At 48.7% G+C, this 12150-nt stretch overlaps 1 protein-coding gene across 2 annotated transcripts in view; it reads left to right on the top strand.

The window, feature by feature from the left end:
• The window catches only part of PANX1 (pannexin 1), a 44509-nt gene extending 32603 nt beyond the window's left edge, over nt 1-11906 (top strand). Inside the window, exons 3-6 of one of the 2 annotated variants that reach the window (XR_001179813.2) lie at nt 5054-5277; nt 6292-6950; nt 7360-8020; nt 9149-11906. Coding sequence is in view for 1 of the 2 variants with exons in the window: in XM_013057284.2 (XP_012912738.1) it covers nt 5054-5277; nt 6292-6950; nt 7360-7439 (963 nt within the window). In the remaining variant the exon portion in view is untranslated. Of the gene's footprint in view, nt 1-5053; nt 5278-6291; nt 6951-7359; nt 8264-9148 lie in introns of those variants that run through there. The other variant, XM_013057284.2, reaches the window with a different exon arrangement.
• The last annotated feature ends 244 nt before the right edge of the window (nt 11907-12150 follow it).

The following is a 12150-nucleotide window of genomic DNA, read 5'->3' as shown; positions in this document are numbered from 1 at the left end:
ATGAGGCCAAAAGGAGACCTCTTCTGTGTGTGTTTTTATTTTTTAAAAAGATTTTATTTATTTGACTGCCAGAGAGAGAGTGACCACCAGTGGAGAATAGTAGGCAGAGGGAGAGGGAGAAGCAGGCTCCCCTCCAAGTGGGGAGCCCGACACAGGGCTCCATCCCAGGACCCTGGGATCATGACCTGAGCTGAAGGCAGTCGCTTAATGACGGAGCCACCCAGGCACCCCTGGGGTTCTCTTTTCGCCCAACCCTCAACGTCAGGATCCCACATCCCTCCCTGCCCCTCTCAGCCCCTGCTGCGCATTTTCCTTGGATGAGCTCAGGCGCTTCTTGGCTCGGACCATCTCTGTGCTACACAGTCCTGAACCGTAAGATCAGCTGGATTCCCCCCATTATTTTCAGCTGCCTACTGCACCTCTCCACTAGGATGTGAGTTCTTGAGTATGGGCGTCTTACGTTCACAATTTCTCATCTCCCGTCCGCTTCCCACCTCACTCCCCTCTGCTGGGAATCCGTTCCTTCTTGTTTCTTCACTTCAGCTAATGGTACTACCCACACCCTTGCATAAGCTAGAAACCCCGAATTAGCCTCTGTTCTTCCCTTTGCCATCCATCCCTTCCACGTGGGCACTGCAGCATCTGTTTCTCGCTGTCTGTGGCTCTTGCCTCGCTCTCCCCACCGCTGCTGCCTCCGTCCAGTGCAGAGCCCTCCCCGCCGCTCTGCCGCTGCGACCTCCTGCCTTGTCTCCCTCCTCTCCAGTGGGTTCCCTTCTCCACAGCTTGTAGGATTCAAGGAAGTCTTCACCACGCTCTGCGCTGGTGACTTCCCACCGCCTATAATGTGGGAAGCCGAGGGCTCCGTAATTTAGTTCCTGCTTCTGCCTGAAATGAGCTCCTACGGCCGCTGTAACAAACCACCACCACCCCCTCCATGGCTTGGCACAACAAATTCATTCGCTCCTATTTTTGGAGGCCAGGAGTTGGAAATGAAGGTGTCAGCATGGCGGGTTCCTTCTTGGGGGCTCAGGGAGAGAACTGTGTGCCTCTCCTCTTGTTTCTGGTGGTGACCGGCAAGCTCTGGCCTATTTCCCAACAAGGTCACGTTCTGCGGTTCTGGGTGTATGTTTTGGCCGGGGAGGGAGCACCCTTCAACCCAGTACGTTCTTCCAGCCTCTGCTCTTACTGTGTCCTCATCCTGGGCTTGCTTGTAGCTTTGGTGCCCTGGATGGGTAGGAATTCACTAGGCAGAAAAGGAGAGAGAATTCTATGTAGCAGAAAGAGTGTGTCCAAAGGGCCACAAAAAAGGGGAGATTTGAGTGGAGTCTTAATGTATGAATGGCATTCTTGTATGTTCTCGTTGCCTCACTGTCCTTGAAGACCTAGTTCAGGTGTCATCTCTTTGTAAAGCCTTCCTTGACCTTCCCAAGGAAACTTCTCGTCGCTCAGTACTTAAGGACCAACATATTTAGTGCCTGTCGCTTTAATGTTTTGATCATTTAATTACTAGCTGGTATTCCTGCCTGGCCCAGCTGCCAACCCAGATGGGTTTTTTGTTTGTTTTAAGATTTTTTTTTTTAAGACTTTATTTATTTATTTGACAGACAGAGATCACAGGTAGGCAGAGATGCAGGCAGAGAGAGAGGAAGAGAAGCAGGCTTTCCGCTGAGCAGAGAGCCCAATGCGCAGCTTGATCCCAGGACCCTGGAATCATGACCTGAGCCAAAGGCAGAGGCTTTTATTTTTTTAAGTAATCTCCATTCCCACATGGGGCTCAGACTCCTAACCCCGGGATCAAGCGTGGTATATTCCACTGTCTGAGCCAGCCAGGTTCCCCCCAGCCCGGATGATTTGGAATGAATTTACCCCTGTGCATTTAGTGCCATCAGCCGTGACCACGTACATTTCAGGGGAGGAGCTGTTCGGGCCTAAGTGGACACATCTTCACCTTCCACGAGGCAGGGGGGGATTGGAATGTAGAGGGAGGTTGTACCAGAGCCCCTCCAGGCTTCCTTCCATCTGGAAGTTCTGCTGTCCGAACTGCAACCCCTTCCAGAAACAACACTTGGAAGAAACTTTGAAGGCAAACAGACTGGAAATTGTGCTGCCGTTTGGCTCTACTGGGCTTTGAGAAGCTTTGCTGTCACGGAAGAGCTCAGTGCTGACATGACAGCCATGACTTTGAGAGATGCCAAGTGTCTCAGACCTCATTTAGAGCAGCTGGAGTTCACAAGCAAAGCCATTCCCATCCAGCAGGTGCACTCCTAAAGTTTGGCAATTTTCCTATGTTCTGTATGTGGACAAAAGGATTTTAATGTTTTTTTGGATTTCCTGTTTCAATTGAATTGATTTTGATTCCACCTTGTTGCTGAGTCACTGAAAGTCACACTTTTGTTTTGGATGAAAAACAAGAGGATTAACTGTGCAGACAACCAAGAAATGGGGCGTTATTCAGCTGCATTCCTTGCAGAGGTGATCAAGGTAACAGGGTATCCGAGGAGAAAGCAAACACCCAATGTGTAATAGCTTTGAACACTCATTTTTCCAATTACCGTGAGCTATGCCGATCTAGTCATCGGTACTAATTATTGCTCCGCACGGGCCTATTGGAAAAAGTGCCACAGACTGTGAACAGTCACTTTTTCATCCAGAAAAACAGCTTGAGGTAAATATTCTGCAATTCAAATAACTTTGAGACAAAAGAGACTTGTAAAGGTATCCCACAGCCCCAAATTGGAAATAGCCACCTCCCTGCAGCTCCCCAAGAAAACGCTTGGCTCTCCATTCTGGGAATAGCACCGATGCCATTGCACACGGTGCAAATAGGCACCCTGTAGAACACGAGCTTCTCACCACAGCCAACTGTGAGTGACATGGCCAGAGTTCACCAGATCACAGCCTGTTGTGCATGTCACAGTGCAGTGGGTCCCTGCAAACTGGGTTCGTGGTTTGGAGAAAGCCCATCCCAGGCCAGAACCCCAGATGGAGGTGGAAGCATTGGTGAGGTGACCTTGGTGCTATGTGGCCTCCAGGAATGTGTCAGAGAGGCTGTGACCCTGGAGAGGAAAACGTGACAGCTTGAATTTTTTTTTTTAATGCATCTCTAACTAAAATTTAACATCGAGAAATACGTATCGTGCAGGCAGTAGTCTCTGATGTCAGTGGTATCTGTGATTCTGGTACAGAGACCTTTACCTCTTCAAGTTGGTGTCAGACGATATGTCAAACACACATAAATTTGTTTTTTGATGTTGTGGTAACTCAATTATCCACTTCTTTGGTGAACTTTTAGGTATTACCTTACACATTTAAAGATACTATTCTTGGGCTGCTTGGCAGGCTGTCGGTGGAGGGCGTGACTCATGATCTTGGGGTTGTGAGTTCAAGTCCTATGTTGGCTGTAGAGATTACTTAAAATCTTTAGAAAAAATACTATTCTGCATGAAAAACAAGGAAAGACCCGAGAAACTATCACAGAACCAAGGAGACGAGGGAGACATGACAACTAAATCAACAGACCGATCTTTGAGCAGAAAGAAGACAATGATGGGACTGCTGGAGAAATCCAAGTGCAAGTCTGAAATTGAGTTAATGATGGCTTCTTCATCTTGACAAGTGGACCACAGAAATGTGAAGTGTTGACAGTGGGAACACCAGGTGCATGTCATTCGAGAACACCCTATACGGTCTTTGCAGCTTTTCTGTACATCTGACTTGATGGCAAGAGGCCCAGTGCTGGGTCTGCTGCCTGCTCCCAGACATGTGGGTTGGGAGATCTGTGTCCTCCCGAGGCCATCACTAAACCTCTGAGGAGACGGGAGAGACCAGTCCAAAAGACGGGGAGAAGTTTTCCAGAGAAGTGAAACAATCTGTGGCGTATTGTGGAAAAGGCACGGCTCTGGGTTCAGAAAGGTCCGGCTTCCTGTTCTGTCCCTGGCTCTGGCTTTGTGCTCTGTGACCAGAAACCATTCTGGGCTTCTTCTTCCCCTTGGTGGAGGGAAACCAATCAGTAAAGGCCTTGGCAGGGTGGTTGTGAGGACCAAGGGTATGATGTGTCCCCAAGGTAGCCCTTCTGTTGGTGTGTTGTGCATTTTACATGCTGGGCAGCATGCTAAACAGTTGACACAAATTAACTTAATCTCTTAAGTTACATGTACATCTCTTACATGACCGTTTCATAGATCGGGAGCCTGAGAGTCAGAGGCTCAGTGACCTCAGCACCCAAGGACACAAAGACGAACTTGAATTCGGATCCATGCTAACTGTAGTTTGTGGTCTTCCTTTGCCTGCTCTGAGGCTTTCCCGATAGCCCTGGTTCCTGGGTGCTCTTTGCTTTCCTGGACTCCAGACTCCCCCCATGTTTCTTTCTCATGTACATCCATGTCCAGATGCTCTCTGCAGGGCTGTGGTCCATGGTGATTGGCTGGTCTGGACCTGAGATGGCTCAGGTGCACACTGAGGGTGTTGGGCAGTTCCCAGCTCTGTCCCGGCACAGACGGTCCATCCTGCATTCTTGGAATTTTAACTGCTTATGCCCCTGTTTGATGGTGTGATTACTGGATCACTGAGGCCACGATTTTTCTCATCCGTTTTGGGCGAAGTTGGCATTTCCACATCATTTTCTCAGATTGGGGAGGGGGAGAGCTTTCAGATTAGTGACCTCCTAAAACCATGGCAGTGAAAATTAAACAATCCCCCAAAACCAGCAGAGGCCACTGTGACATTTACCTGTTCCTTAACTGGGGTTTTATTAAGGGATTACTCTAAAGGACATGGAAGTCATTTTGGTTTTTTGTTTCCTTCTGTGATTAGTGTAGTTGCCAGTTATTTCAAACTCTATTGAAGGGGGATTTTTTAAAAAAGTGATGTTACTTACCTGGGCAGGTGAGTTTAGACTTAAATAGTTACAAGGGAATGAGCCTGATTTCCGTCTGTACTTGGTGTGGGCATGCACATTGGTCTCCAAAGGAGAAAATGGTGTGCAGCACTTGCACCCTTAGGTTCCAGAAGTGAGGGCTCTGCGGGTCCCCTGACAGGCTCTCTTGTTTTTCAGTTTTTCCCCTACATCCTGCTGCTGGTGGCTATCCTCCTGTACCTGCCCTCCCTGTTCTGGCGTTTTACAGCTGCCCCTCATCTTTGCTCAGATTTGAAGTTCATCATGGAAGAACTTGACAAAGTTTACAACCGCGCAATTCAAGCTGCAAAGAGCATGTGTGGTCAGGACGTGAGGGACGGTACCAGCCCAGTTCCAGGCCCTCAGGAAAACATGGGGCAAAGGTAACTCAGCCCCCAGCAAGTATCTTGGTGGGCTTTGGAGTATGAGGTCTCAGTTCTTCTCCTGCCCATCTGGGCTGAGGGTTCCCACTGTAGTAGATGGGGTTGTGGGGGGGGGGGTTGTCATCCACTTGCAGACACACTGTGGGAGCCAGGAAGGCTTGCTGGCCCCCACTCATCCCACCTCCCCACGCCAGCACCTGTCCTCACATCCAGACGCCTTCCCTTGTTGAGGGGAATGCCGCCGTCTCATGTTCTGAAAGGCGTGGGTAACAGGATGGCACTAGCTACTCACTGGTGCCAGTGGAGAAGCGAGGAGGATTATGGGGCCGCTGAGCTTAGAGAACCAGAGAGAGAGAAGTGGGAGAACGAGCAGGCAGCACCTGGTCTCTTCACATTCTTCCTCTGGTTGCTGTTGTCAATAAGGGTAATTGTATTAATAGCTCTCATTTTTAAAATACTTTATCTATCCCAGAGACTGTGTTTTCTCTGGGTACATTATCTCAACCCTCAGAACATCATTACAACTAACAAATAAAAAACACTGGCTTCTCTCTCTGCGAGAGAGCTGGGACCCCACCCAGGCCGGCGGGCCGAATCTGAACCCTGCACCCATGGAGCTGTCCGTGGGACAGCCTCGCCTGGGCGGGAAGGTCTATTTCATTGTGCACACCAGAGAAGATCTAAATCAGATTTAGAAACACTAGAATAAGAACGGTCCATGTGGAGTGTTCACCAGATGCTGGGCATTTTAAGAATTTACAAATGGAACCTGTTTAACCAGACCTTCTTTAAAACACGAAGGGGGAGAGAGTTCTTGGTAGCTTGTCTTCTTACTTGGACCTGATTATATTCCCTGATCCGCCAGCGAAGTTATAGGTGAAGCAGGGAGGGAGGAAAGGGGTTCGAGGTTTTTAGCGCGATACTGTCCTGCATGTTTACATCTTCGATATCTGCTCTTCGCGAAGGCTTCATTTTTTTTTTTTTTTTTTATTCCTTCGTTGTTACTGTTTGCAGCCTGTGGGAGATCTCTGAGCGCCACTTCAAGTACCCGATTGTGGAGCAGTACCTGAGGACAAAGAGGAGCTGTAGGAACTTGACCATCAAGTACGTCAGCTGCCGGTTGCTGACACTCACCATTGTCCTGTCCGCGAGCGCCTACCTGGGCTATTACATCAGCCTTTCGTCGCTGTCCGATGAGTTTGTCTGTAGCATCAAGTCTGGGATCCTGAGGAACGACAGCACCATCCCCGACCGCTTTCAGTGCAAGCTCATCGCCGTCGGCGTCTTCCAGCTGCTCAGCCTCATCAACCTCGTGGTTTACATGCTACTGGCCCCCGTGGTCATCTACACGCTCTTCGTTCCATTCCGGCAGAAGACGGATGTTCTCAGGGTGTATGAGATTCTGCCCACCTTCGATGTCCTGCATTTCAAGTCGGAGGCGTACAACGACCTGAGTCTCTACAACCTCTTCTTGGAGGAGAACGTAAGCGAGCTCAAGTCCTACAGGTGTCTGAAGGTCCTGGAGAATATTAAAAGCAGTGGCCAGGGCATCGACCCGATGGTCCTCCTGACCAACCTTGGCATGATCAAGATGGATGTCATGGATGGCAAGAAACCGGAGCCCATGGAGATGACGACAGAGGAGCCGGGGGACCCGATGACGGAGCTCAAAGGTAGGGGGAGCTCTTGGGGTGCCTTAATACTAGGAGACAGAGGGAAAGAATCGATGCCACCCCAAATCTCCAGAGGAAAGTGTGCTTTCTCCAGACTGTCCTTGCTTCTTGGTCATGCTCTCACAGTCTCTGCCCCAGGCATCCATCCGTGCTGTCCTTCTCGCATATGCTTGTCCTGTGCTGCTGGCTTTGTCCCCAGACTTCTGGGCCTCAGCCCGTTGTCTTCCATCTCTCTCAAAAGATACAGAGTTCGTTGATTTAACCGGAGCCCTGACCTAACTTCACTGTTCCCTGAAATGTGGCTTAGAAGCAAAACCTTGTAAGGCAAAGAACACGGGATTGATAGAAGAAAAGGTAGTTCATGCTGTTGGTTCTTGCTTTTTGTCATAAATGTTTTCTGTTTTTACAGATTCGAGCTCACCCAGTGATATTAAAGTAAATAACGGAGAGACGAATGCTCGGCAAAGACTTCTCGATTCTTCTTGCTGATTTTTTTTCCCCTTTACCTTGAGGTCTGTGGCCCTCTGCGACATGGAATTTGTATCGGCTGTCAGGTTCCCCGCTGGTCCTTCTGAGTGTGCCTTACTGAGTCCCTAAGGAAAATGACGGCCCCCAGAACGCTGTAGGAGCATGGTTCATGAACTTCCGATGAGCAGCACCATGGGGGTGAGCCAGCCCCAGCAAGTGTACGTGTGAGTCCCTCACCCGGAAGGTGGGAAGGCTCATTCAGAGCAAGACGCAGAGCCCTGTTTGTGCCTCAAAGAAGCCCCTTTCTGGAAAGATGTGCAGTAAGACTCAGTACCAGCAAGGACTTTGGGAGGCTTTTTGGATTTGCTACATGAAATAATGATAAGACCTGTCAGGATACAGCTTTACTGGGAACCTCCTCTGTGCCCCTAACGACCACTGCACGAGAGGAAACACTCACCGGCCAGCCGCAGACTTGCTATTGGCGGTGTCCTCTTCTGGGGACAGTGCTGGCATGGGTTCCTGTCCCCCAGGGCTCTATGCACACCACTGCTCGTCGGCCACGGCAAACCGAAATCATGGCACTCCACCCTGGAAACGTGGTGAGCCAGGCAGAGTCCAGAGGACGTTGAACTGTGACTTCTGTATGGGAGAGGATGCTTGTCACAGAGCCTGGTGGGGAGATCTGGGCAGACAGAACAGGTTATTTCAATCCATTTTCCAAGGGGTTCTGTGCAGGTCCTTCCTCTGTTATCAAAAGACTCGAAACAGGATGGTAAACAAATGAACAGAACACAGAATGCTTAAAAAAAAAAAAAAAAAAGGGACATTTCGCTTATTACAGTCAGAACTTATAAATGATATTGGCCATATGGTGTGCTTGGAACCAGACCAGCTTTGTGGTTTATTTTATCTATATTTTAAGCACATCTTTTAAAAATCCATTTTAATGTAGAATCCTGTGATGTCAGAACGGAGGCCATTTGGGAAGGATGTTCTAGCATTGATGGAGAAAGAATAAATGTTACAGACAGCTGTATCACACCCAAGCATCAATTCATACACATGAAGGCCAATTCAGAGTATATTAAAACCTGTCCCAGTTCTAACCATGTAAATAGATCCAAACAATGTTTACATTTTATACAGAACCCTTTAAAATTCCGTTTGTGGATCTCCCTATTTTTATTCTTAGGAAATTAACACATTACTAAAGTGAGTAATCCTCAGGAACCTCAAAGTTTACATTTGGCTCCTAAGAAGAGTTGTTTACTTAATCTAATTAGTGTTTGAAAAACAAAAGTTACATAAGCTACTCAGAATATTCTGAGAATATTCTACTCTCTTCAGAATATTCACTGAAGTGGATTTTAGTTGCACTTCTGTGATGGGGTCTGAGATGGAAAGCTGACGGCGAGTCTCAAGGATGCATTCATGCTTTAAATTATTATGTGCTATTTATTACCTTTGAGTTCGTGTGACTTAGAAATCGCAGGGACCTAAATACTCCTCTTTCCTTCATTTTTCTATCACCGTGTCCAAGTGCTCCGTCACAGCTCCCCACACTGGCTTCTTTTTATAATTTGAAAAGATTTCTGAGCTATTTTTCTAGGAGGTACTTCTTTTCCCCCCAAAAGCTTCATCTCGCTTCATCTCCTCTATAGACAGCCCCTAATTTGTATTTTTGAAGTGGTAAAATAGATCCTTTTTTTTTTTTTTTTTTTTTTCAGGAAACCAGCAATTCTCTAAGTCCTGTGCCATGTAACCCTTTTGTCATGGTTGGTGGGTCTGGAGTCCTTGCCTGCTCTTCCTTGTCCCTGTTGCGACACGCTGAGCCCCCAAGGTCCTGATGTCCCAGGCTCGTCATGCTCATCCCTGACTGTTGGACAGGACAAATAAGGCCGTTCCCCATATTTGAGGAGTTTAGAGCCTAGTCAAAAGCAGCAAAGGCAGAGGCAGGTACAAAGGAGTAGCCACAGTAAAGGCCCTTCCAGAAAGCTCCCAGCAGCTGTCTGTTCTCGGGAGACGCCATCTTGTTTTCCTGTCTCCTGGAGCTGGTGGTCTTGAGAGTCCAGTTCTGGTTTTTCCCAGAGGCTCTTCAGCCACTGGTCCTGTGGTGTGAAGCTGGGACAGAACACTAACAGAGTGGTTTTGCACAGGAAGAGCTCCACTGGCCTTCTGCTCGTTACCAGTGGCCCTTCTCCACTGGCCTTCTGCAGGGGAGAGGGGAGGTCAAGCCTGCGGCGGCCATGGAGTTACCCATGAATGACTCTGTAGAGCTAAGAGGCCAAGGTGGATGCCCGTCCTACAGTCCGGCGCAAGGAAAAGCGTTACCAGGAAAGTGAACTCTTCCATCCCCTGGGAGTTGCTGGCTTAAAGAACGACTTCTGAGGGTTCCCTTTCCAGAGGGTAAAGAGTCATTCCTTGCTTTCTACAGAGGGACCGACGGATCCTAACTGGGTACCCCAGGGCTACTGACTTCATTTCCAGCTCTCATCTTCCTAGAAAGGCACCAGCTGGGGCTGGAACCGATCATCCTGGGAGCAGCATCCAGCCACCTGTTTGCTTTTCCCCCAGGACAGGCAGAGACTTACAGTGTAGACCTTCTGCAAACTTCCGGGAAGTGACAAACCCCAAAAGGCACAGACCCTCTCTTGTGATGCGCACACAACACTAAATGCACCTCCAGGGGCTGTCCTCAGGTGTGCACACGGTGAGGGGCTGGAGACCAGTCCACCCAGTGCACAGCAGAGGCCCCTTTGGCCTCCCAGAGAGCTGCTTCCAGCAACGTCTGCTCTGTGTCCACCTAGCGAAATCGTGTTTGCACACTTCTGAGTGGGCTGTACCCTCTGAGGAGTGGGTCTCATTGTTCAGAATCCGGGTGAAGAGCCAGTTAAGAGGGCATGTGGATGACAGTGGGGTGCGGGGGTGAGGGCCGCTGCCACTGACCCTGTTCTGTCTCTCCAGCATGAAGAGCCGGTGAGCCTAACACTCGGACAGTGCTTTGTCCTATATTGTGCTGTGAAAACGCTAGAAACTTCCAGCTGCCTGGGCTGTCTCACTGCATGGTTGTGCTTCGTCTGTAGAAGCCAAGCCTGTGTCCTCTCCAAGAATGAGCCAAGGTCGGGAGATGGCTGGGCAGATGCTCCCACGGTTGGAGTGTTGCACACTTTTTTAAAATGTGTTCATATTGGTTTATTTTGCTTATTGTCAGTCCGGGGTCAATAGAATATCTACGAGGATGGGCATGGTTGATCTCGTGATGTGAGCTAAACCAGTGGCTGGCCTGTAATAGGCATTCTGTAAATATTTGCTGAACAAACACACAGTTATGAGAACTCAAGCTTGTTGGCAGCTGGGATTTGATTCGAAAAGGCACACAGTCCTCTACAGGAAAGGAGAGGAGAGACCCCCTCAGCCTCTTGTGGAGAGGGGAATGTTTGTGTAAAATGACTACAGCCCCACAAATAAGCAGTGACGGTTCTTAGCTGCTTCTTGTGGCCGCTCTCCCAAGTTCAGTCCAAGTGCAGCGTTGCCCCACCGTGATTAGTGAAATTGAAGTTTTGATGCTCCCGATCTCCGTCATTTCCCAGAACAACCTCTTGAAAAGGAACGATGATTGAATTGTGCAGTTAGCGTTGATTAGGGTTTCAGATGAGGGCGCGGAGATGAAATGGCCCTTCGGGACAGTCATTGGCCGGGGCCCTATTTTTCACAAGTAATGTGAAGCCCCGAAAAAGGACTGGCAAAGAGGATAGTGTGTCCTTTTTGGAGCATAATAGATGTTAATTCACTCTTGGTTTGTTCGCCCTGCTTGAAATGAAATGTGTTTGGGGGCTCTCTTCTTAGCTGCAAAAAAACACTTCGTCACCTAAAGCATGTGGTTTGATCCGTGATTGTTCTTCAAGTTTTTGAAAGTTAATATAGTTTCTCCTGTCGTGAGTGCTTTCCCCTGCCCCTCCCCCACCCCCCAGAGGAGGAAAAGCCTTGTAGAATTCAACAGGGTCACAAGTGCTCCCTACAAAAGCTGATGCCACCCGTTCCTCTTTAACAAGTTGGCTTTTTTAAAAGCACCACTGTTACAGGCTCATGGAGTTCTGTGGAGAGGTACTCGAGGCGTACTTTAAATTCTTTTGAATGACTAAACATCTTCACAAACTTTTAAAGAAAAATACATGGGTTCTTTTCTGCTGTGTCATTCGGGAAGGACGACTGCTCGCTCTTCCACAAAGATCAAAGGATGACAGCGGATCACTGTGTTAGAAAATGACCCTTAAGAAAAGGACAAGAGTCTTGAAAACTCTGAGGTTCGGTGGTTCTCGCTAGGACGTTTTCGATTTCCACAAGTCACCCGTCCAAGTTCTGCATTCTGACTTCCCTTTAAGGAGGGATCCAAGGCTGCCCCTGTCTGTAGAGAATGTGGAAACAATGTTTTCGTTCTGCAAGGCTTGCATCCACCCCAATAAAACTTCTCTCACTAATGAAAAATGCGTCTTGCCCTATTTCTTGCCTTCTCTTCCGGGCGGATGTCATGGAGGACGAGTTCAGAAATGTCATGAGGCTCAAGGCTCCTTCCTCTCCGCCAAATACATAAAATTCAGTAGGCGTCGTGGTACTTGCTCCCACCCAGCTGGCAGGAACCAAGGGAAGAAAGCCCTTGATGAAGGGCCCACAGCTTCTGTAATTTGCAAAGCCAAAATCACATGCTTTCTGATTAGGGATTGTCCGCGCA

Source organism: Mustela putorius, unplaced genomic scaffold (genome assembly GCF_011764305.1).
Source record: "Mustela putorius furo isolate JIRA1106 unplaced genomic scaffold, ASM1176430v1.1 tig00001069_pilon_pilon_pilon, whole genome shotgun sequence".
Lineage (NCBI taxonomy): Eukaryota > Metazoa > Chordata > Mammalia > Carnivora > Mustelidae > Mustela > Mustela putorius.
This window is presented reverse-complemented; position numbering and strand designations above follow the sequence as displayed.